A 24,337-nucleotide genomic window follows, 5' to 3' on the forward strand; every position below is an offset into this window, starting at 1 on the left:
CTAGTCCATGTCGGGACAAGAAGCACGTTGCGGAAGAATAGTATTCCCGTTCCCAAAGCGGCATGGCTGCAAAACGCGCCTCGACGTCTTTTTTTTCATCAAAGCAAAGCAAAAAGTCAAGAAAGCAAGACAGACAGAAAGACAGGCAGAGACGACAAGACAGCGCTTCGGATGTGTTTTGGCCGCACTCCAAGCTTTATACCTCTGTGTCAACCTGTCACGCTCTCCCTCTCTCTCTCTTTCTTTAATTATCTTTTGCCATTGTATTTATAATCCGTTTCTGTTTCCGGGCTAGAGCTATAAAAACGCCCCATGTCTGGTGTGAAGTATCTCAACCGAGCACTCCTTAAACTCGATCTCTCAAACGGAGAACAATAATTGCCTTCGGCTCTTTCTACGACGAGGTGACTGCTCGTCATGGCGTCTCTCCCTCCGCCTCCTCCTCCGGGATGGGGGGCTGCACCTCCACCCTCGATGCCTCTTGCACCTCCGCCGCCAGGTTACCGACCAGCACCAAACCCAATGCTCACTAAATTCGAACAGAAGAAGAAAGAATGGCTCCGGAGCCAGCGCAATCGCTTTGGGGAGAAAAGAAAGGCAGGGTTTGTTCAGTCCCAAAAGGATGACATGCCGCCAGAACATCTTCGGAAGATTGTTAAAGATATTGGAGACGTGTCGCAGAAGAAATTCAGCACCGATAAGCGCAGCTATCTTGGGGCTTTGAAATTTATGCCACATGCTGTACTGAAGCTTCTAGAGAACATGCCTATGCCTTGGGAGTCTGCGAGGGAGGTCAAAGTCCTCTACCACGTCAACGGATGTCTGACGCTGGTTAATGAGACGCCGCGTGTTATAGAACCTGTCTTCCATGCACAGTGGGCGTCGATGTGGGTGTGTATGCGACGTGAGAAAAGCGATAGACGACACTTTAAACGTATGCGCTTTCCTCCTTTCGACGACGAAGAACCTCCGCTGTCATGGTCGGAAAATATTGAGGACGTTGAGCCTCTCGAGCCAATTCAAATGGAGCTTGATGAGGCCGAGGATAGCCCCGTTTTTGAATGGTTTTATGATCACAGGCCACTGCTCGATACCCCTCATGTGAATGGGCCAAGTTATAAGGAGTGGAACCTGACTCTGCCGCAGATGGCTACCCTCTATCGGTTAAGTCATCAACTGCTCAGTGACGTCGTGGACAAGAATTATTTCCACATGTTTGAACTGAACAGCTTTTTAACGGCCAAGGCTTTGAACGTTGCCATTCCCGGTGGCCCCAGGTTCGAACCTCTTTACAAAGACATTGACCCTAACGATGAAGATTTCGGCGAATTTAATGCTATTGACCGCATTATATTCCGTGCCCCTATAAGAACAGAATATAGGGTTGCATTCCCATACCTCTACAACTCCCTGCCAAGGAGTGTAAAAATTTCTTGGTACTCTCATCCTCAGGGTGTTTATGTCAGAACCGAAGACCCCAATCTTCCAGCTTTTTACTTTGATCCTATCATAAACCCAATATCCTCTCGATCTGTTGCGCCACAAAATATAACCGTCAGTCATGAAGATGAGATATTTGGTCATGGAAACGACGAAGACGATTTCGAGCTGCCAGCCGCTGTTGAGCCATTTTTAGCCGATGAAGAGCTATACACCAGCGAGACAGCATCTGCCATAAGCTTATGGTGGGCGCCTTATCCATTTGACCGGCGGTCTGGAAGAATGGTTCGTGCGCAAGATGTGCCCCTGGTAAAACAGTGGTACTTGGAGCATTGCCCTCAGGGCCAGCCAGTTAAAGTTCGAGTATCCTACCAAAAGCTACTTAAGACATATGTTCTCAACGAGCTTCATAAGCGGAAACCCAAGGCTCAGAATAAACAGAACCTTTTGAGAACATTAAAAGGCACTAAGTTCTTTCAGCAAACCACCATCGACTGGGTTGAGGCTGGTCTTCAAGTTTGTCGACAGGGATTTAACATGCTGAACTTGCTTATCCATCGAAAGAATTTGACTTACCTGCACTTGGACTACAACTTTAACCTGAAACCAGTGAAAACATTGACCACAAAGGAACGAAAGAAATCTCGGTTCGGAAACGCTTTCCACTTGATGAGAGAAATTCTCCGTTTGACGAAGTTGATTGTTGATGCCCAAGTTCAGTATCGTTTGGGAAATATCGATGCTTTCCAGCTTGCTGATGGTATCCTCTATGCCTTCAACCATGTCGGTCAATTGACCGGGATGTACCGATACAAATATAAACTTATGCACCAGATTCGATCATGCAAGGATCTGAAACATCTTATTTACTACCGGTTTAATTCCGGCCCAGTCGGTAAAGGCCCTGGATGTGGTTTTTGGGCACCTGCCTGGAGAGTCTGGCTCTTCTTTCTCCGTGGTATAATCCCCCTTCTTGAGAGATGGCTTGGCAATCTTCTGTCAAGACAATTTGAAGGCCGTCATAGTAAAGGTGTCGCCAAGACTGTCACTAAACAGCGTGTTGAATCTCACTTCGATCTGGAACTGCGAGCTTCTGTCATGGCAGATTTGATGGATATGATGCCAGAAGGTATAAAACAAAACAAGGTTAATACCGTCCTTCAGCATTTGTCAGAGGCATGGAGGTGCTGGAAGAGCAATATTCCCTGGAAAGTGCCCGGCCTGCCAGCTCCCATCGAAAACATCATCCTACGATACGTAAAGAGCAAGGCAGACTGGTGGATATCGGTTGCTCATTACAACAGGGAGCGAATTCGTCGTGGAGCTACTGTTGATAAGACCGTCGCCAAAAAGAACCTTGGAAGGTTAACCCGTTTGTGGCTTAAAGCTGAACAAGAAAGGCAGCACAACTACATGAAGGACGGACCTTATGTGTCTTCAGAAGAGGCTGTTGCTATTTACACAACGACAGTTCACTGGCTAGAATCTCGAAAGTTCTCTCCGATTCCTTTCCCTAGTGTATCATATAAACATGATACTAAAATTCTGATCTTAGCCCTTGAGCGATTGCGCGAGGCTTACTCAGTAAAAGGTCGTTTGAACCAGAGCCAGCGGGAGGAACTTGCCCTTATTGAACAGGCCTATGATTCTCCTGGCACTACCCTTGCGAGAATCAAACGATTCCTTCTTACTCAGCGAGCTTTTAAAGAAGTTGGCATTGACATGAACGATAACTACAGTCATATCAACCCGGTATACGATATTGAACCTATCGAAAAGATCACAGACGCTTACCTTGACCAATATCTTTGGTACCAGGCCGACCAACGACACTTGTTCCCCGCCTGGATCAAGCCATCTGATTCCGAGGTGCCTCCTCTCTTGACATATAAATGGGCCCAAGGCATCAACAACCTGTCTAATGTTTGGGAGACTGCTGACGGTGAATGTAACGTCATGATTGAGACGCAGCTGTCTAAAGTATATGAGAAGATCGATCTAACGTTACTAAACCGCCTTCTCCGTCTTATCATGGACCATAACTTGGCCGATTATATCACGTCAAAGAACAACGTCCAACTTAATTACAAGGATATGAACCACACCAACAGTTATGGTTTGATCCGCGGCCTCCAGTTCTCCGGGTTCGTATTCCAGTATTATGGCTTGGTCATCGATTTGCTCCTTCTGGGTCTACAGAGAGCAAGTGAAATTGCTGGCCCACCACAGAGTCCAAATGATTTCTTACAGTTCAGAGACCGTGCTACCGAAAGCAAACACCCCATTCGTCTTTATACCAGATATATTGACAAGATTTGGGTATTCTTCCGGTTCTCAGCAGATGAATCGCGTGATTTGATTCAGCGTTTCTTGACAGAACAGCCTGATCCTAATTTTGAGAATGTTATCGGCTATAGGAACAAAAAGTGCTGGCCGAGAGATTCGAGAATGCGCCTCATGAGACACGATGTCAACCTTGGCCGTGCTGTTTTTTGGGACTTGAAGAATCGCCTTCCACGATCCATAACAACTATTGAGTGGGACGACACATTTGCAAGTGTCTACAGCAAGGATAATCCAAACCTGTTATTCTCCATGTGTGGCTTCGAAGTTCGTATCTTGCCGAAAATACGTAACCAAAATGAGGAATTTTCCGTCAAAGACAGCGTCTGGTCTCTATCAGACAATACAACAAAAGAGCGAACTGCATATGCCTTCCTACAGGTCACAGAGGAAGATATTCAAAAATTCAATAACCGCATCCGACAGATTCTGATGTCTTCTGGCTCTACCACCTTCACGAAGATTGCCAATAAATGGAATACTAGTCTGATCGCTCTTTTCACCTACTACCGAGAAGCCGCCGTCTCAACTGTCAACTTGCTGGACACTATTGTGAAATGTGAAACCAAAATTCAAACTCGAGTCAAAATTGGTCTCAACTCAAAGATGCCATCACGCTTCCCTCCTGCTGTCTTTTACACTCCCAAAGAACTAGGAGGTTTGGGTATGATTTCAGGATCGCACATTCTTATTCCAACTAGTGATAAGCGATGGTCGAAGCAGACAGACACCGGTGTCACTCATTATCGAGCGGGCATGTCTCACGATGAGGAGACCTTGATCCCAAACATTTTCAGATACATAATTCCTTGGGAGGCTGAGTTCATTGACTCCCAGCGTGTCTGGATGGAATACTCTCAAAAGCGTCAAGAGGCAAATCAACAAAACCGAAGGCTGACTCTTGAAGACCTAGAAGATAGTTGGGATCGTGGACTTCCCCGTATCAATACCCTTTTCCAGAAGGACCGCAGCACATTGAGTTTTGACAAAGGTTTCCGTGCCAGAACAGAATTTAAGATATATCAGCTGATGAAAAGCAACCCATTCTGGTGGACAAGTCAGAGACATGATGGGAAATTGTGGAATCTTAATGCCTATAGAACCGATGTCATTCAAGCTTTGGGCGGTGTTGAAACAATTCTGGAACACACTCTTTTCAAAGCCACAGCATTCCCCTCCTGGGAAGGCCTGTTTTGGGAACGGGCATGCCTTGCAAACGGTACGATGCTGCTTCGATACGACCACTCTCAAGTTGCCGTCGAGGACGTTAAAGAAGGTGATCTGCTTCTTGGCCCGGATGGAGAGCCCCGACGTGCTTTCAATATAGTCAGCGGCAAAGATCGACTCTATCGCATCAAGATTGGGAGCCGCAAGGAAGATCTTGTTGTTACAACAAACCACATCTTAGTTTTATACAAAGAGAAGAGTGGCTCTAATAAATTGGAAGCGAACATTGACTCTTCAGAAAACAAAGTTGAAGACACCATTGTCACTTTAGCTTCTCAAGAGGCCTCCGCATCTGAACAATATGAAACCGTTGAGATGACCGCCGATGAGTTCTATGCTTTGAAGCCCGAGGAGAGATGCAAGTATAGGCTCTTCAACTCCCCTGGTTTCGATCTTCCCGAGCAATCAGTCCCTTGCAGCCCATACTTCCTTGGGCTTTGGCTTGGAGATAATAGCCGACGTACAGCCACTACTCACGACCACTCCCAAGAGGCAGGTATTCGAGGATTCCTGGTTAGGCATGCTGCAGAACTCGATCTACATAGTCAGCTAGGACCGCAGAAGACTGGAGCAACCGGCACTGAGTCCATTATTTCACAACGCCTTGCCGCTGGGTGGACGTTCCAGACTGGTGTCTGGGAGCCACCTACTACAATCTCCATTCCCAATAGTGCACCACCGCAGGCTAACTCTAACAATCAATCCGTGGGTCTTGTTGAAGATCCAAAGGCGGCGAAAGAGGGCGATCTGGACAGCTATTTAGATATCCTGGGCACTGTTAGTGAGATTGATGATGGCCAATTCGATAACTCTCCGCGGGCTAAGCAAAGTGTTCGCCTTCAGACTGGTCACAGTGCTTACGGTACTCTTCGAGAGGAAGAACAAGAACAACTCCTTCAACAGGTCCTTGGAAAATCTCCAAATAGTTCGGGCGTTGATTCACTTCTTCGGGTGCTTCATGGCGTTGGTGCGGCCGCAGATTCTAGATCAACTAGTCTTGAAACCGATCATAAGCGGATTCCTAGTGTTTTCTTGAACAATTCGCGTGCTGTCCGACTTGCCGTCCTCGCAGGTTTGCTCGATAGTGAAGGATGGTACATCCATCCAGAGAACATGTTTGGCTTCAGCAGCGAACAATGTCATTCAGCTCTGTTCTGGGATACTGTTGCACTGGCGCGCTCACTTGGCTTTGGTGTATCGACTACACAAAAAACGATGTGGAATTCAACTCGTACCGCGCAATGCCCTCAGCAATTTGCACAGATATCTGGCAATTTGAAGGAAATCCCATGTCTTCTATCTCGAAAAAAGGCATTGGATCAATTTATTCCTCAGTCTCATAGCTTTGTGATCGAGGATATCACCCTAGAACCTGAAGCTACTGGATGGGCTGGTTTCCGAGTTGATAAAGATCAGCTGTATCTACGACACGATTATCTTGTGCTTCATAACAGTGGATTCGAAGAATCGATGAAGTTTAAGAAGTTGACCAATGCGCAGCGATCCGGTTTGAACCAAATTCCTAACCGTCGTTTCACTCTATGGTGGTCCCCGACTATAAATCGAGCAAATGTTTACGTTGGTTTCCAGGTGCAGCTTGATCTCACAGGTATTTTCTTGCACGGCAAAATTCCAACTTTGAAAATATCTTTGATTCAGATATTCAGAGCGCATTTGTGGCAGAAAATCCATGAATCTGTAGTTATGGATCTGTGTCAAGTTTTCGACCAAGAGCTAGAGCAGCTTGGCATCGAAACTGTGCAGAAGGAGACAATTCATCCACGAAAATCATATAAGATGAACAGTTCATGCGCAGACATCCTCTTATTCGCAACTCATAAGTGGAATGTGACAAGGCCTTCCCTCTTGTTCGACACAAAGGACGTGATTGAAGCAACTACAACCAACAAATTCTGGCTTGATGTGCAACTCAGATACGGAGATTATGACTCGCACGACATTGAACGTTATGTACGAGCCAAATATCTCGACTACACAACCGACAGCATGAGTATCTACCCATCCGCTACTGGTCTGATGATTGGTATTGACCTCGCCTACAACCTTTACTCTGCTTACGGACAGTACTTCCCTGGCTTGAAAGCACTCATTCAACAGGCTATGGCCAAGATCATGAAGGCGAACCCTGCTTTGTACGTGCTAAGAGAGCGTATCCGCAAGGGTCTGCAGCTATATGCTTCTGAAAGCAACCAGGAGTTTCTAAACTCTCAGAATTACTCTGAGCTGTTTAGTAACCAAATTCAATTATTTATTGATGATACGAATGTCTACCGTGTGACTATTCACAAGACATTTGAGGGAAACTTGACGACCAAGCCAATAAACGGTGCCATTTTCATTTTCAATCCAAGAACGGGCCAGCTTTTCTTAAAGATCATTCATACCAGTGTCTGGGCTGGTCAGAAACGTTTGGGCCAGTTAGCCAAATGGAAGACAGCCGAAGAAGTTGCTGCCCTTATTCGATCATTGCCCGTTGAAGAACAGCCCAAGCAACTTATTGTAACCCGAAAGGGTCTTCTTGATCCTCTTGAGGTGCATCTGCTTGATTTCCCAAACATCTCTATCCGAGCGTCAGAATTGCAACTTCCATTCCAGGCTGCAATGAAAATTGAAAAACTCGCCGATATGATCCTCAAGGCCACGGAGCCGCAGATGGTTCTATTTAACCTTTACGACGAGTGGCTTAAGACTATCTCCTCATACACCGCATTCTCCCGACTCGTTCTGATTCTTCGAGCTTTACATGTGAATATTGAAAAGACTAAGATCCTTCTGCGGCCTGACAAGACGGTTATTACCCAGGAGCATCATATCTGGCCGACCCTCTCGGATGAAGACTGGATAAAGCTCGAAGTCCAGCTTCGAGACCTGATTTTGAATGACTATGGAAAGAAAAACAATGTCAATGTCCAGAGTCTCACAGGCAGCGAGGCTCGTGATATCATACTGGGTATGGAGATCAGTGCACCTTCTCTTCAGCGCCAACAAGCTGCCGAAATGGAGAAGCAGCAGCAGGAACAGAAGCAGTTGACAGCCGTTACAACCAAGACTCAAAACGTTCGTGGCGAGGAGATCATTGTTACTACTACTTCCCAGTACGAGCAGCAGTCTTTTGCATCGAAAACTGAATGGCGAACTCGGGCAATTGCCACATCCAATCTACGCACACGAGCCAATAACATCTACATCTCGTCCGAGGATATCCAGGAAGATGGCCATTTCACTTACATCATGCCAAAGAACATCTTGAAACGGTTCATTATGATTTCTGACCTTCGCGTTCAAGTTGCCGGGTATTTGTACGGAAGCTCGCCTCCAGATAACGACCAGGTCAAGGAAATCCGGACAATTGTAATGATACCACAAGTTGGTAATACACGGGATATACAGCTCCCCCAGCAGCTGCCTCAGCATGAATATTTGAATGGTCTGGAACCACTGGGGATCATCCATACCCTATCCGGCAACGAACCGACATACATGACAGCAATGGATGTGACACAGCACTCGCGGCTAATGAACGCACATTCATCATGGGACAAAAAGACTGTGACGATGACCGTTTCATTCACCCCAGGCTCCGTTTCGCTTTCGGCCTGGGCTCTCACTCCTCAAGGCTATAAGTGGGGCGCCGAGAACAAGGACACAACATCCGATCAACCGCAAGGCTTTTCAACCAACATGGGTGACAAGTGCCAGCTTCTGCTCAGTGACAGGATTCGTGGATATTTCCTAGTTCCGGAGAACAATGTCTGGAACTACAGTTTCATGGGAAGTTCTTTCAGCAGTGTGGAGAAGCGGCCTATCTACGTCAAGGTCGACACTCCGATGGTAAGCCTTTCCCCGGTCGTTTTTTACAGTTAACTATATCTAGTAAGTCGTGACTAACATATTTTTCTCCGTCATATAGAGGTTCTACGATGATCAGCATAGACCATTGCATTTCCAAAACTTCGCCGAGTTGGAGGATATCTGGGTTGACAGAACGGATAACTTCGAGTGATCTGTTCTAAATAGCCCATGTCAACTTTTATTTACTTCTTCCATTGCGTTATTAGTTTCCTATCTTTTTTTGTCTTTCTATAACTCCTCAACGGTCCCTTGAGGATATGTATGCTATGGAGCCGGTGTATAACCTTAGGCGTTTTGATGTTTTGTGAAGAAAAATAACGATATGCCGAATCAATTTACGTATTTGATCTGTAATCAACACTCTGTATAATTCGCTGGGCTCTACTGGTGTGCGTCGCATGTCTTAATTATTCAACTCGTAGGTAGGTTTTCTGGCATTAAGTTAGTATTGGAGATCATCTAACTAGCCCATTACGGTCTCCGGTCACCGGCCAAGCACGCCCTTGTAGGCAGGGCGATTAACTATATATTTCGCCTGTTGAACAAACGGACAGTTTTCTCCTATCATTCGCCTAGTTACTTAGTTTCTCTTTAATGGAATAGATATCATTTTTCATAACACTTGAAGTTCGAGTACGTTCTTTTCTTGCAACGGTGGACCATCTGAGAGTTATGTCTTTTGATTTCGATTCTTACTTCAAGCGACTTGATCCCTTGAACCGCTGGACGGTCGAACGACTTACCGGTGGGCTTGTCAATCTCACTGTCCGTGCCACAAAGAATAGAACTGGGAGTGATGAGAATGAGGGGTTTAACAAGCCTGGTCGATTCAAGGGCTACCAGAGTTTGATATTGAAGTATGCGCCACCCTTTGTGGCCAGTGTGGGCGAAACTGCACCATTCGACCAGATCCGACAGGTGAGGCTAGACATAGCCCCATTCGTTCTTCACCTAGACCAGGTGATGTTTTACGGCCATGCTAACCAATGATGTAGAACGTTGAAAAGAATGCCCTTACACTCTTTTCCGAGCCAGATGGCCCGCTTGTATCTATCTTAACAGAGACATCCATACGCGTTCCAAGCCTGGTATTTCATGACGTCGAATCCAATGTCCTAGTACTTGAAGACCTAGGCCTGTTGCCGCCACTATCGGATCTTCTCTCAATTTCATGGATACCCTCTCGCTATCCAGGCTGGCCTTCATTGTCTGGGTCCTACTTTTTGGAAGATTGCTCACTATGCTTATCTATTGGTGAGGAATTTGGTCATTTTTTTGCTAGTATTCACTCTAGGAAGACGCTGGACCTGATCAAGTCATACGGCTGTGACCCTAAACTCACCCAGTTCGAGAACGGTAGCATGAAAGAGGTAGTGCGAGAAGCAGCTGTGTCAACCATGCGACAACATCTTGTTCAGTTTGACTGTTCTGAGGCAGAGAAATTAAGCCAGGCTGTTGAAGAAGACTTTGAACGCCTGGAAGTATGGGATGGCGAACAATGTTTTAACGTTGGTGATCTATGGCCAGGTGGTGTCCTTATTGAGGACTTACCGTTGCGGCTGCTTGGGGATAAACGAACCCGGGAGCCACCCAAATTGCCTAAGCTTGGGGTTATTGACTTTGAGTTCTCAGGTCCTGGCCGTGGTGTTAACGGTGACATGGCACAGCTCCTCGCCCATCTCCATTTATACCACCTTGCATGGGATAATTGTGGCGAGCGATTCAAGCCTATTCAGGATGGGGTTCTGTCATTGATCGAGGGAATTTGTTCATCATACGCAAGGCATAGCCGCTCAATTGGGGCTCCATGGCAACTTTACCCCTCTGGATCATCATGTTCTGAGAGCCCACGAAAGCCACTCCAGACATCTTTACCACCACCTGCATCCTCACACGCTGCTCAAATGTTTCGTTCGTCTCTTATTCTACACGGACGAGAGATGGTAAACAACGCGGTTGAGGTCGATTGGAGTAAATACTGCATGAAAGAACCTGGCAATGACACAGACATCACGGATAAAGGCACCAATAATAAGGGCAGTGGATTGACTGAGAGAATGATCAACACGGGGGTCCAATGTCTTCAGCTAGCCGGAAACAGTATTGAAAGTTTTGTCGAAGCTGACAACTGGGGGCAAGTCTGCTCGAGTGGTGAATCCTCAATGATTGCTAGTCTATTCATCATTGATAGAAGCCCTCTAGTTTGAATATCTACACTTTATAAGGTCCTCCATCCACCTGACTGCGAATACTTTCCAATGTCCGCTGCTTATTCTCCATCTTATCTTATCTGCTTCCTTGAGCCGCGCGCGGCCAAAATCACATCACGTGCCAGTTAACTCGCGGCTGGCGCTAAACCGCTTCTGGCGCGCGTTTTCTGGTGGCAGAAAAAAAAGGTAAAAACGAAGGCGGCGACGCGAAAGTCGCTCCACCCAAGAAAAAAAAAAAGGGCACAAGTTTCGTGACTTCGATTTTTTTTTTTTTCCTTTCCTTTTCTCTTTTCTTCCTCCCCCCTGGCAGAAGCCAGGAGAGGGACCCCTACGTTTATAGTTGAATATAAGTAGTGATTCTGTTTCTTTGCTTCTGTATAATCAAGTGTTACGGATTGTTTCCTCTCTCTTTCTTTACTCATACCTAAACCGCCACGATGAAATACGTACTTGTTTCTGGAGGTAAGCCTGCAGCATTGTTTGACTTGAGTTTCCTATTTCTCACATCCCATATGATATGGGATGTGGGAGGATCATGTTGCGAACAGTTAGATATATTATGGGAAATCATTTGGTTAATATCTTTATTGTCGATACAGGTGTGATCAGCGGCATCGGAAAGGGCGTAATTGGTATGCATCTAACTTGATATTTCTATCATATGCCGGGTGCTGGGCAGTCCCAAAAATGAAAGCTCTACTCTGAATATGCGTGCCCTAACAATTATAAATTATACAGCTTCTTCAAGTGGACTTCTCTTGAAGACCGATGGCCTCAAGATAAGTTTAACCTTGTCGATAACGCGATTGGATCACTAGCTCTAACTATCGATGCACGTTACCTCTATCAAGATCGACCCCTACATGAACGTAGACGCCGGGACTATGGCACCTACGGAGTATGTAATAAATTGACCCATTTCCCTAGAAGTATCGTCTGACCATGGGTGACTAGACATGGTGAGGTCTTCGTGTTGAACGACGGTGGTGAGGCTGATCTAGACCTCGGAAACTATGAGAGGTACTTGAATGTCACTCTCTCGCGAGATAACAACGTGAGCCTGTTGTACACCCCTTATAGCGTAGTATATCGTTACTAATTGTGTATAGATTACTACTGGAAAGATGTACAAGCATGTTATTGAAAAGGAACGGCGAGGGGATTACCTTGGCCGTACAGTCCAGATTGTCCCCCACCTCACAGATGCTATCCAAGATTGGATAGAGCGTGTAGCTAGGACTCCTGCTGACGACAGTAACGAGGAGCCCGATGTCTGTGTTATTGGTACGACTATTGAATCAATAAAGGCAAAAGGAGCATAGTGAAGCTAAACTGAATTTATTCTAGAGCTTGGTGGAACTCTTGGTGATATCGAGAGTGCTCCCTTTGTTGAGGCCATGCGTCAGCTGCGCCGCCGTGCCGGAAAGAACAATTTCCTTCAGATTCACGTCTCGCTTGTCCCTGTAATTCATGGGGAGTTGAAGACTAAGCCTACCCAGCAGGCCATCCGAGATGCGCGCTCAGCCGGTTTGAGCCCTGATCTGGTATGCGACTTAGGCAGAAATCAATTAGAGCATATAGCCGTTTAGCTTGTCCGTTTGCTAACAATGGATCGAACAACAGATTGCCTGCCGCTGTGAAAGGGCTCTTGACAAAGCCACCACTGATAAGATTGCTATGTTCTGTCAGGTTGAACCTGAACAAGTTATTGGAGTTCACGACGTTGCTTCGACATACCATGTCCCTCTCCTTCTAGAACAGCAAGGTTTCCTCGGCCAACTTCGTGATATCCTGAAGATTGATGACTTGACTATTCCTCAAAATTTTATAGACAAAGGCCAAAAAACTTGGAAACAGTGGAAGGCTCTGACGACCTCCCAAGAGCATGTCTATAGTACTGTCAACATTGCCCTTGTTGGTAAGTATGTCAGTCTCCACGACTCCTATCTCTCCGTCATAAAATCTTTGGAGCACTCCGCCATGGCTTGCCACCGAAAACTTAAGATTACCTGGATTGATGCCTCTAATCTTGAGAAGGCAACCGCGGAGGCAAATCCAGAGGCCTTCCACAAAGCCTGGCACGATATGTGCACCGCTGACGGCATTCTTGTTCCTGGCGGTTTTGGCACTCGTGGCACCGAAGGTATGGTTGCTGCCGCTCACTGGGCTCGTACCAAGGGCAAACCGTACCTTGGTATCTGCCTCGGCATGCAAATAGCCGTCATTGAGTACGCCCGCAACGTCTGCGGGATCTCCAAGGCCAGCTCCATCGAATTTGATGACCGCACTTCTGATCCTGTCATCGTTTTCATGCCTGAGATTGATCAAGTCAACCTTGGCGGCACCATGCGTCTCGGGTCTCGACCAACAATCTTCCAAAAGGATAGTGAATGGTCGAAACTCCGAACGCTTTACGGACTTGATCGTGCTTCTATCGATGAACGTCACCGTCACCGCTACGAAGTCAACCCTGAATACATCGATGTTCTCCAGAAAGCCGGACTTCATTTCATTGGTAAGGACGACAAGGGCGAGCGTATGGAAATCATTGAACTCAAAGACCACCCTTGGTTTGTTGGTGTTCAATTCCACCCAGAGTATTTGTCCCGCGTCCTCGCCCCAAGCAAACCGTTCCTTGGCCTTGTTGCCACCGCAGCTGGTGTTTTTGACGAAATTATGAAGTCTCAGGCCTGCGGAAAGGATTTGGCTAGCGGTGTTGCTGACATTGCCGTCTAAAAGTATGTTTCGGTATGTTCTGAGACTCGTGTGTATATCCTTTGGCGCACCTGCGCTCAAGAGGAACACCCGACTTAATGAACAAACTCGGAAGTGTTTGTGGATCCCCCCAACCAAAAAAAAAAAAAGAAAGAAAGAAAGAAATGGATTACTACGAAGGACTATGAAAAGAATAAAAATAACATTCGGCCTGTTCAGATTCGGGAGGCTCTCGCCTCGAAGTTTTGCTTCGATATATATGTTTTGCCCGTCGTCATTTGTCGCATTAGGGCCGGCCAAGCTTTGATCAAGCCGACCACTAACCTGACTTAGCTTCTAACACATAGCTAAACTAAATGGAGATCTTTTGATGTGTGGCGATGGGCGACTAATAATAATGAACATACTCGATGGATACTGTTACTAGTTAACGACTTGATAGATTTAGTTTTAGTCAACACGAATGAGACCTGCGCTTTCAGCGCCAAAATGAGCAACCCTTTTCTTCACGTTTTTCACCCTGCATTCGTATTGCTCAGCTCTACGGAGTACTTGCACAGGAAGACAGGACTTTCTTTCGTTTTTCGCTGATCCGGAGATAGACGAACGAGCTCGGCAGGCTCCGAGCACTTACGTGAAGCGAACAAGGGATCGAGGTTGGCGAGAGTTTGGCTAGTTAAACGGTTGCCATGTGGCAGGTATCACGTGGGGACGTCTGGAAAACGTCGTTCCAACTTCTTGTGCCGTTTACAAGAAAAGAATAAAAATACGAAGTGAATTAAAAACAAAACGAATTCTCGTTCATGGAAATGATAACTTGATATGGACAGCCCGGATAATCCCAGGCCAATGGGAACGAATCAAGAAAAAAAAAAGCAACCTTAATTTTGGGTTCGAAGGAAAGAGAGCAGAGAAAAAGGGGGATCACGAAAACGAGGGAAGGAGAGAGTCCGAAAGCTGCCTCACGAGAGAAACAAATTTCATAGGCATCCGGACTTTTGTCCGTACTTAGTAATGCGTAATAAGATGTCCGGAGACCTTTCCTGGATTCTCCAAGGTATGAAAGTTTGGGAGGGTTTAATTAGAGAGGTGCTGCGAAATTAACCAGTAGCTTCACCCGACCCCTGAACCCTGCAAGTAGGCCTTGGGGGCGGGGGGAAGGGGGGACGAAGACTGACCTTGTATCCTCTTTCCACAGAAGGAGCATCCAAGTGGGTGGGGGTTTTGAACTAACATGGAAAGCGATTTATCGCGGTTAAATTCCATGATCCGACAGAAGGAAGCTGTAAAACTGTCTCTGCCGAATATTGTTCGGGGTGGAGGACAACTGGGCCAATTTGGGAACCAAAAAAGAAGGATGGCCGCGTAAAAGCCGAGGAAATGGAGCACCTTACTATTTCTTTTGATCGTTTTCTGCGTTCCGTCGACAGGCCAAGTAAAGTTCAAGACTTCATCGTCTTGCTTTCTGCCAGATGTTAACGCATATAGTTAGCATGGGAAAAGCTCTAGCTTTCCCTTTTTGACAAGCGGCTGTTCTAGGGACGCCAAATCAGGCTGTTCGATTGGGTTGAAACATATACAGCAGGCCGACAAAGCAGGTTAGTATAGACGGAAATCCGCGTAAACTTGGTTGTTCCAACGCAACGCTGATGAACATGGCTTCATCCGCGACGCCTGGTAGGCTGGCGGAGCTGGCAGGGCATGGACGAGGTTGGCAGTCCCCGTGTCTCCATGGTAGCTTGCTGTTTGACAAGATGCGTTAAGAGACTGGCTCCAGGCTCCATACTAGAAGTCAACCAGCTAGTCATGCCAGAAAATCGCAGCAAAAGGAGGCAGCAGTTGTTGGCCTTGCCAGGTAAGCGGCAAAAAAACCGTTAATCAATTGCCTTGTTTTGTCTGCCCTGGTGGAGCGGATATGCGAGAACGATGCAAACATCTTTTGGGAGACTGTGAGCTGGTTGGGTTGACAGCAGGCATCCTGGTACCTGCATAACACCACTTTCTTCTCTCAAATCATGGCAATGATGACTAGGAAAGGTCAATTTTCATTCCCTCTCCTTCTTCGTTCCAATCTCGTCTCGTCTTCGCCGTCATCATCCCCGCTCCGGGAGGGCCAGGGAACAGGGAGACAAGCAACGCATCCCTTCGACGAAGCTCCGGCGGTTCCTTCAGCGTACTTAGTCACGCACAAGTACTTCATCTTAGAAGCTAGAAGCCGAGAAGGGAGATTTGGTCACTATTAATAGCTTTGGGTAGTTTGTTTTTTAGCGACACAGCCGCTCGGCGTTCAACCATGGATGGATCACATGAAGCTTGACTCTGTAAGAATGTACGGAGTATGGATGTCCTGTCTACCCACTTGTGCCCAGGATTGTGCTGTGGTTCCTCTTTACTGACGCCTCGTTCTCGCCCTCCCTCATCCCTCAAATGCACGATAGTCGATCAATTTTGCCAAAGCTCGTTCTTGCATGGGCGTGCCGTCTGGACCATCCTTGACTCCTCAAGCATATAAAATCAGGTCGTTATCAAACAGCAAAAAGCAACTTTTGTTTACATCCAATCAATATGATTACATAAGCTTCTAACCTCCAGAGGAGCCAAAAGGAAAAAGGAAAGAAAAAAGGAAAAATCCAACGACAGAGGAAGAACAGAAACAACAGCACAGGAAGAAAAAACGACGAATCGGCTCGTTCGTATAGCCAAAATCATCGTTATATCATGGATGCTATGTGATATTATTTATTGAATAAATATACGATGGGAATACCCCCTTGGCCCTGCACGATGAAGCTAGCGGACAGGCCTAGCCGTATCCACCAGTCCAGGCAGCTTGACAGAGGTCCCATCGTACCGCCACCTCGAGATGCAGAAGGGCTACGGAGTACACATCTAACGATATCGCGACCAGGGCCGTGCAATCGGGGCTATTATGATTTCGCTCGACACAGAGGTTACACTCGAAAACTGAGTCCCCAAGGCTGCTGCCCTGCTAGGATTTGAAACCCCATCTAGCACCAGCCTTTGTCCTATCATGCGCGACATCTCCAAGCGCTGCAAAGCCGGGGTGGAGATATATTCTTACTATGTAAGTAAGCAAAAAAGACCAGGCCCCTGACCTGAGAGGCCTGTCCGTTTATTCGGAGATAGAGAACTTGTCGACCAGTCGCCAACGATCATCCCTAATCCATGCTGAGAACGCTTTCATCTTCGTCTCCTCGTGAATTGTTAAAGACACAGAAAGAATTGGGAAGAAGGAGAATAAAAAAACGAAGTATCACTACCTCACGTCATAAGTATCAACAGTTCTCTTGAGTCGCCGACATTGGTAGAAGCTCTTAAAGGAGTTAGTTCAAAACGGTCTGAAATTAGCACTCTGGGTACGGACTCCGTACTGCAGCCTCGCTTGAAGTCCAATGGACATCAGCGACAGTCGATCATCTTTTGGTTCCCCTGCCCTGTTTGTGGGAGAAGCAGATTTTCGCTCTCCTCGGTTTTCTCTTTCCCTTTCGTTTTCCTTTTTCTTTTCCTTTATCCTTTTCTTTTTTGCTGCTATATTGGCGGACGGAGCAGCGTTCCTGTTTACCTCCGTTTTCTTCCTCCCCGTTGAGCCAAGATTCAACTGGATGGGCTTAAAGTTCCTTGAAAGACCCCTTGCATCTGCTGATTCTGTCATTGGTTGCTGATGAGGAACCGGTCCATACTGGCAATCACTGCAGGGCAAGCCGAAGAGTGGGATCAAGAGGTTGTACTCCGTACTCGTTCGGTCCGTACACCTGCCGATAGAATTCCTATTTTACTTTCTTTACTTTCTTGTTGCGGTGTGCCTCTTCCGTTCCCTCTTCTCGTCCACTCCTTGTTTATGCATCTCAGGGGGCTGGTCCTTTCCATTCATGGTGGGGAATTAACGATGAATGGCTGGCTGACCAGCCTCGACTCAGCGTCCTTTCCCCATACGCATTCTTGTAAACTCCATCCAGAGTCCCTTTTGCATGTGGTGAAAGCTCAGTTGCTCTGGATGGATGAATATTATCACGCAATTGCGTTCTAGCCCGATATCCTTGTGTTCAGAAGGATGCAGCTTTGCTGGACATGCGGAGCCTACCGGACATGATCTAAATCTCCTCACCATTCATGCATCCTTTTACTTTCCTACCGTCCCTCCCTTCCTCTTCACACTTCGGCAACAGGCTAAGTCGCCTATTCACTTGCATTGGACCCCGAATATCAACCAAGAGAGCAGCATTCTTCATTCTTTTGCCTCTACTCTTTAGTTAACCCTTAGTTCTTCTCTCTCTTTCCTCCATTTTCTCGAACGAGTCAGTGTGCCCACGAAGCTCATGAAGAAGGTTTGAACAATCCGCACTTCTCTGATCAGGGGTTGGCGAAATCCAGCCACAGCAGATAATTACCATTGCTTGATGTCTACACTGTGGAGACGCATACAAACAAACCCTCTTCCACCTCCCCTCCCCACGATATTGATTCGCTCTCTTGCTTCCTTCCAACGTCAGAAGAGTGATGCGCGCCAATGCCGATGGCCTTGGGTACCCATTCCGCCAGTACTGGGCCGGGGGATAGAGTTGGGTAGATTCGGTTGGGAGGTAAATTTTTCACGAGGGACTGGTGAGCTAGGCTCTGCAGCATCCGAAATCAGCTAGGGCCGTCTCCAGTGGTGAAACTTCATCTGTGCGCGCAAATACGATAACGACGATTTGAACCTGTCTGTAGTTGATTAACACTGCGGGAAATGATTGCTCCTACCTGGAATCTCCCTCAAGGAAATGCGAGTTGATATTGTGAGCGTATTTTATTTATATTTTTCTTACGCAGACGGAGTTAGATTCGCGCGCGTTCAGCCGGTTTAAGCGTACCGTACCCGTCCGCTGTTCGGTTCTATGTTTGGAATTTGATTTAAATTAGCTCCCACGGCACGGAGTCCTGGCCCCGAACTATCCGCGAAATATACTGACGGAGATCCTGCTCTGCATACGCAGAAATCGACTGGCTGCTGCTGCTGCTGATGGAGACGGCAAGTTAGCACACAGTGAGAACGGTGGATTGCAGCTAATTAGTTAACCCAGCCAATATACTTTTCGGACGCTGTCATTAATATATCATTGCATATCAAGTCGATCATATTGAGATTCAACTTCGATCCACGCGGACCAGGGGTTTGTTGTCAACTACCCCTTTCACTGGGCCTGCTCTTGAGCGCGCGCATAACCAGGGCATATCTCGAGATTGCATCCATTTGGGGATTAAGCAAAAACCCGGCAAACTGGCCAATGGTTTTCCCATTTTGGGGACGCTCTCTCTGAAACGAGGATTCTTCTTCACCAGCCAAACCGTCCTGCCTTCCTTCGTCATCTGTCTTATCAGCTCTATCGATAAAACTGGTGGCGCAACACCAGACTGGCCCATGCCAGGCTAGTGAGTTTACCTAAAGGAAAAGCGCATGGCCCTTGGGTTGGTTCCGTTCGGTTTAGGGGGAGGGTCCTCTTCGACAACGGCTTTTCTGCAAGAGTGCATAAAACCACGCACAGAAAAAAGAAACAAGCAAAGCATCCCCAGAAAACCCCGAAGGGCCCAGCTCGTGTTCAGATGGTTCTGACAGGCTCAAAACCTGCAATGCTGTCTCCAGTCCTTATCCCTCAGCGGGATGATGTCGTATTCTTCTGCATCTTGTCATGTTTTTTCTTTCGTCTTCGTTGTTAGTTTGGCTTCACCTCTTCTCTTGCCCATCCCATCCCACCCCCATCAAGTGCTGCTGGTCGCCGGTGTCTTTGTGCTGGAAAAGGAATTATCATCCCGCTTGCTGGCGTGGCTATCAATGGATATCTCATTATGGAGTCGAGAGTTGCCTGCATGCACGCTTATGTCGAGGGCTGCCTTGATACCCCAGAGCCAATGCAAGCCAGGGGCATCAACTGGCCACTGACCTCTGCTGATCAAGGTGCCGAAAAAGTGATGGATAAATCAACGTCTTCCGTTCACCCTGGCACACTCCTTTTGCATGGTGTCTTTATGCTGTTGTCGTTCTTCAGCTTTACGCCTCCGTGGGTATGCATGCATATAATATATATACTCCGTACCAGCCTACCTCCCCTTTTGCTGCCGTCGACTCCCTCTCATGTCAGCACAGGAGGAAAAGTAGTGGTTTCGCATAAATATCGGCCGCGCTTGCACAACGCCGATCTCCTTTTTTTGACCTTCGATTAGTTATTCTATTTTTTTTATAGTTAAAATTTACCTCTATTCTTTTTTCATGTATAAATTTTCATATTTTGTTATTTGGCGTTAGTTAATGCTTGCTTTTTTCCCGCCTGTTAGTGAGTTAACGAATTTCTTAGAGAAAGTAAGGAGAAAAAAGCCAAAGGGCTGAAGAGAAAAGGAAAAAACAAGAAAAAGAGGATGAAGAATAAGAAAACATAGCAGACGGCGAGACGAAGTGGAAGTCGAGGAAGAGCAGAAGAAGCAAAGAGATCCACGACGGTTGGATTTTGTTCCTCGTCGTCTCTTCTTCTGCTTCTTCTGTGGACGCAGCGGGCGGTTTTTCTTTTCCTGAGGTTTCACCGCCCGCCACGACCAAAAAAAGGCCGACGACGTCAAAAGAGACTTCGACCTTTCAACCTCAACCCATCGACAAACGACATCGACATCGACAAACAGCAAGATGGTGACAGGCGATAGACGGGCTTTTGCTCGGCTTTCGAGCCCATAGCATGATCTCCACTGTGGCCGTGGTAGCCTGTAGACAAAATCCTTGTATGTCAAGTCTGCCAGTGCCCTTGTTCGCAGTGAGCTAAGCCTTGATGCAGCATCCTGTCGCGTCAAGATGCTCCGACTCCACGGAGAACAGACTTGACAACGCTTATGCATCGTGGGAGAATCTATCCACTGGTCTCCTCGCTGTCTCGGCCTCTCTCTCTCTCTCTCTCTCTCTCTGCTTTCTCCTGGGTCTCTTCTCCTTTTCTCGGTTAAGATCCATGGTTGAAAAAGAAAGCCAAGTCTACAATCCCGTTTGTCGTGGGGACGATGGACGCCCTTCTTTTTTTCCTTCTACATTTTTGCAACGTCGAAATGGTGAAGAGAGAGAGAGAGAGCGAGTGAGGGTGAGAAGAAGAAGGGAGAAAAAGCAAAGAAGAAATAGACGATGAGGAAGAAGGCTGAAAATGCGAGCAAATCCCTCTTTAGCAGCCAGAAAGAGTGTATGTATACTCCGTACACGCAACTCTGTACTCCGTATGGAAGAACACTTAGCATTTTGAAGCTAAGTGTTTTTAGTAGGGTTGTTATGGACGATTGCCGCAGCTGCAGCTTACCAGGCCAACTCTTCACACGCCTCGAGCGTCTTATGCCCATTAAGTCCAGAAATATATGGATTATTGCAGTGAACAGGGCAGAGAAACCTTTCAGGGAGGAGTGTCCAACCACCTCTTGTAACCCTCTCGGCATGCATCCAGCGTGCTGGGTTGACATGACTGGCCGCTTTTTGCTTCTCGACGTATCTCTCCTGACGGGGATTCTCACACCTTATCCACCGGCACCCCTTGTCATTTTAATGTTCGTCACTGGTCAGAACATCATTACACGGGGTTCGCCAGCAACTGCTCGACATTTTTTTTCCCTTTCGACCTCCTTTTATATAACGTGTTATATCTGGAGCTGTGGAGCTTGTCATAGCCATCCGCGGATTTTTTTTTTTTTCAAACCTCCAACGGTGGCGCGGTGGGTCTCCTTGAATATCACACGCATCGTACGTATCTGTGTACACCTCTACATCTATACTTACACACACGTTTCATGGGAAGGAACATGAATAGCGATTTCGGGAATTTCGCTAATTACAGTCTAGGCTTTGCGAAGGCTTTTTTACCCAGCTTCCCTTGATCGAATCTCTCAGACAGGCCCCAGTTTATCCTAGCGAAGCTAATTAACGGCAGCGTCTCCCGACTAAACGTTGTTTCCTGCTCATGGGCCACAGGTCGGCACAATTCTCTTCTGCACTTCAAATTTTTAATTTTACACAATGATGCAAGAGGCACAAGTAGTCTTGCCGGTCCTGACGTCGCATTTATTCATTTTAAAATACCTTTTTATACTTTGCCTTCCTATCTCTATTCTTATTTGATCAAGCCCCTCTCTTAATACGCCCTTATTATTATTACTATCCCAGGCCCTGGTATGGTTATTACCATACCTATTATTATTATGATCTGTCGCCAGCGTCCCGATGACCTCCATGACAATAAATTATAATAATAATACAACCATGCACAGAACTAGTTTTGCCTTTGAAGTGTGAGCTTGTCAGCTTTTTTCGACGTCTACAACTTCTCACTTGGAACAAATATCATATGCTCTTCTACTGATATAGCATTCTTTTCTACCTTCGATCTCCCCCCTTCTCCCTTCTCCCCTTCTCCTATCAATATCATACTGCTTATTATTATCATTCTGGCATTGCTAAGATCCCTAGAGGGTGGGGTGGGCGTTCCTCAACTACTCTTTTGGCTGTTATCAACGAGCTTGCCTCACGCGATCCAGTTCATTTATACGCGCAGGGTGTATCGAGTAACGTATCTAGGGGTTGCCTAGAGAAAGAGAGGACTGGATTTGGGCCAGAGGAGCTGGTAGCGGAAGAAGAGAGGAGGATTGGGGCTTCATTGAGGACTAGACGAAGACGGACCTGAACAGGGAGGCCAACAGACTGGACAATTCCCAAGACATTCGGTTATACAACCACCCCTTTTTACCTGTTAGGTCCCCCTCTGGCGCAAATTTCAAGCAGCCTGCTGGAGCTTCAAAGCTCTAGCAGCGCTGGTTCGCAGCCGTGACGCTGGCGGATCCATACCGGGATTATCAAATTGATTACTCCGCCCACGAACAGACGAAAGCGCAGGAGCAACAGAGCCAGTTGGTATACGAGGCAGACCAACAACAAGCAACGCTTCATCATGGGGGACGCCCTGGAGCAGCTTTCATTTCGAGTGGCCATACTTCGCAATACCAATCTCAGCCACAACAGCACCCGCTGCACCGGAGCCCCCATCAGCAACATCAGCAGCACCAGCAGCACCCCCAGCATTCCCAGCATCATCAGGTATCGCAGCAGCAGTCTCAGCACTCACAATCTCAGCAGCCGAGCCAGCCGAACCACGGTCCAGGTGCGGTTTTGATGCCCTCCCCTAGCCAACACGGTGTTGTACGTGAATTGCAACAGCAGCCAGTTATGATTCCGACGCCTATGGTGCCACCGCAGTTGCCTCCTCACTTCAGTTCCACTTCACTCCCGTTGCCATACCCTGGAGACCGACATGGTGTGAAAAGGCGGCGAGCGGATGATGGGCGAAGCGGAGGGAGTGATGAGACGTCTTCTGGGATCGGCCTTTCCATGCTTCCAGAATCATCTCATGCTGACGAGCAACACTCCTCCGAAATGCTTTTACCTGCTCCAGGAGACCATTCATCACATCATCCACATACTATGCAACATGATTACCACCAAACATCCCCAATTCATCAACAACATCACCATCACCGACTACCCTCCCAGGCTACCCTGGCGGCAGTTCAGGGAAATGATGGGGAGCTCACATCGCCTGGTGGAGGCACCGGCTCGCAAAGCGTCGTTGGCCAGCCAGGCATGCCGGACCCTGCGCCTCGCCCCAGGGGCCCGAAGTTGAAATTCACACCGGAGGACGACAGCTTACTCGTGGAGCTGAAGGAAAATCGGAACTTGACCTGGAAGCAAATTGCAGAGTTCTTCCCAGGTCGGACCAGCGGGACCCTGCAAGTACGATATTGCACCAAACTGCGGGCAAAAGCAACAGTTTGGACCGATGAAGCAGTACGTCCTTTTACCCTAACTCTTACATTCCTCATCCCCGTTCTTCCCCTGACCTTTTCTAAACCTTTCCCCTTTTTTCGAAACTTAAATCTACTGGGCACTAACCACGTCCATCCTGCTGGTGCCCGATATACTGACATGTTTTATCTTCAAAGGTGCAACGCCTGCGTAACGCCATTCAAGATTACGAAAACGATCGCTGGCGTATCGTTGCTACGAAGGTCGGCAGCGGGTTTTCTCCCGCGGCCTGTCGAGAAAAAGCTGCTGAAATTCCCCCCTCGAATCCCCCACCAATTTAAGAGCTCTTCCTCCTTCGATTCCCGCTAGAACGCTTCTCGAATGTCTTTTTGCTACCTATCGGGACTAGATCGCTTTCAGCCGCGTCTCATGATGTGCGACAGCGTGGTACATTTAAAATTTATGGGTACCCATCTTGTTCTAAATTACAAAGAACTCCAAGATACGTCTTTTAATATTGACGTCTAATTTTTCTTTCTCTCACTTTCGACTTTTAATTTTCAATTTGACTTCGGGATTTATCAGATACTTTTCTCTACATTGGTTGGGCAGATTCAAGATCCGATTATTCGGCGGGTACATCTTGAGCCTGCCTACTTACACCTGGATGTTAGGAGAAAGCAGTAATTCTGGGCCATCGAAAGTTCTTAAGACTTGGAAC

General features: G+C 47.1%; 7 protein-coding genes across 7 annotated transcripts; 5 read left to right on the forward strand and 2 right to left on the reverse strand.

The window, feature by feature from the left end:
• Positions 1-417: 417 nt before the first annotated feature.
• Positions 418-9,034, forward strand: MGYG_06078 (pre-mRNA-processing-splicing factor 8; the record flags this gene model as incomplete). Its single annotated transcript, XM_003171487.1, has 2 exons — positions 418-8,862; positions 8,942-9,034. The coding sequence occupies 2 exons, from the start codon at positions 418-420 to the stop codon at positions 9,032-9,034; spliced, it is 8,538 nt and encodes a 2,845-aa protein (XP_003171535.1).
• Positions 9,035-9,555: 521 nt separating this feature from the next.
• Positions 9,556-11,090, forward strand: MGYG_06079 (hypothetical protein; the record flags this gene model as incomplete). The annotated part of the gene is made up of 2 exons (XM_003171488.1): positions 9,556-9,801; positions 9,879-11,090. The coding sequence occupies 2 exons, from the start codon at positions 9,556-9,558 to the stop codon at positions 11,088-11,090; spliced, it is 1,458 nt and encodes a 485-aa protein (XP_003171536.1).
• Positions 11,091-11,529: 439 nt separating this feature from the next.
• On the forward strand, positions 11,530-13,829 carry MGYG_06080 (CTP synthase; the record flags this gene model as incomplete). The annotated part of the gene is made up of 8 exons (XM_003171489.1): positions 11,530-11,555; positions 11,693-11,725; positions 11,832-11,872; positions 11,930-11,991; positions 12,048-12,147; positions 12,203-12,377; positions 12,441-12,637; positions 12,717-13,829. Coding segments are annotated over 8 exons (1,747 nt in total), but the record flags the coding sequence as incomplete, so codon positions are not given.
• A 3,328-nt stretch (positions 13,830-17,157) lies between these two features.
• Positions 17,158-17,700, reverse strand: MGYG_09111 (hypothetical protein; the record flags this gene model as incomplete). The annotated part of the gene is made up of 2 exons (XM_003171490.1): positions 17,158-17,518; positions 17,615-17,700. The coding sequence occupies 2 exons, from the start codon at positions 17,698-17,700 to the stop codon at positions 17,158-17,160; spliced, it is 447 nt and encodes a 148-aa protein (XP_003171538.1).
• Positions 17,701-18,230: 530 nt separating this feature from the next.
• Positions 18,231-18,945, reverse strand: MGYG_09112 (hypothetical protein; the record flags this gene model as incomplete). Its single annotated transcript, XM_003171491.1, has 4 exons — positions 18,231-18,443; positions 18,680-18,701; positions 18,799-18,825; positions 18,899-18,945. The coding sequence occupies 4 exons, from the start codon at positions 18,943-18,945 to the stop codon at positions 18,231-18,233; spliced, it is 309 nt and encodes a 102-aa protein (XP_003171539.1).
• Positions 18,946-19,652: 707 nt separating this feature from the next.
• On the forward strand, positions 19,653-20,190 carry MGYG_06081 (hypothetical protein; the record flags this gene model as incomplete). Its single annotated transcript, XM_003171492.1, has 3 exons — positions 19,653-19,997; positions 20,110-20,137; positions 20,159-20,190. 3 exons carry the CDS (start codon positions 19,653-19,655, stop codon positions 20,188-20,190), a joined length of 405 nt encoding a protein of 134 aa, XP_003171540.1.
• Positions 20,191-22,765: 2,575 nt separating this feature from the next.
• MGYG_06082 (MYB DNA-binding domain-containing protein) lies at positions 22,766-23,957 on the forward strand (the record flags this gene model as incomplete). Its single annotated transcript, XM_003171493.1, has 3 exons — positions 22,766-22,911; positions 23,001-23,658; positions 23,814-23,957. 3 exons carry the CDS (start codon positions 22,766-22,768, stop codon positions 23,955-23,957), a joined length of 948 nt encoding a protein of 315 aa, XP_003171541.1.
• Between the last annotated feature and the right edge of the window lie 380 nt (positions 23,958-24,337).

The sequence above is a fragment of the Nannizzia gypsea genome, genomic scaffold, assembly GCF_000150975.2.
Source record: "Nannizzia gypsea CBS 118893 supercont1.5 genomic scaffold, whole genome shotgun sequence".
Taxonomy (NCBI): Eukaryota; Fungi; Ascomycota; class Eurotiomycetes; order Onygenales; family Arthrodermataceae; genus Nannizzia; species Nannizzia gypsea.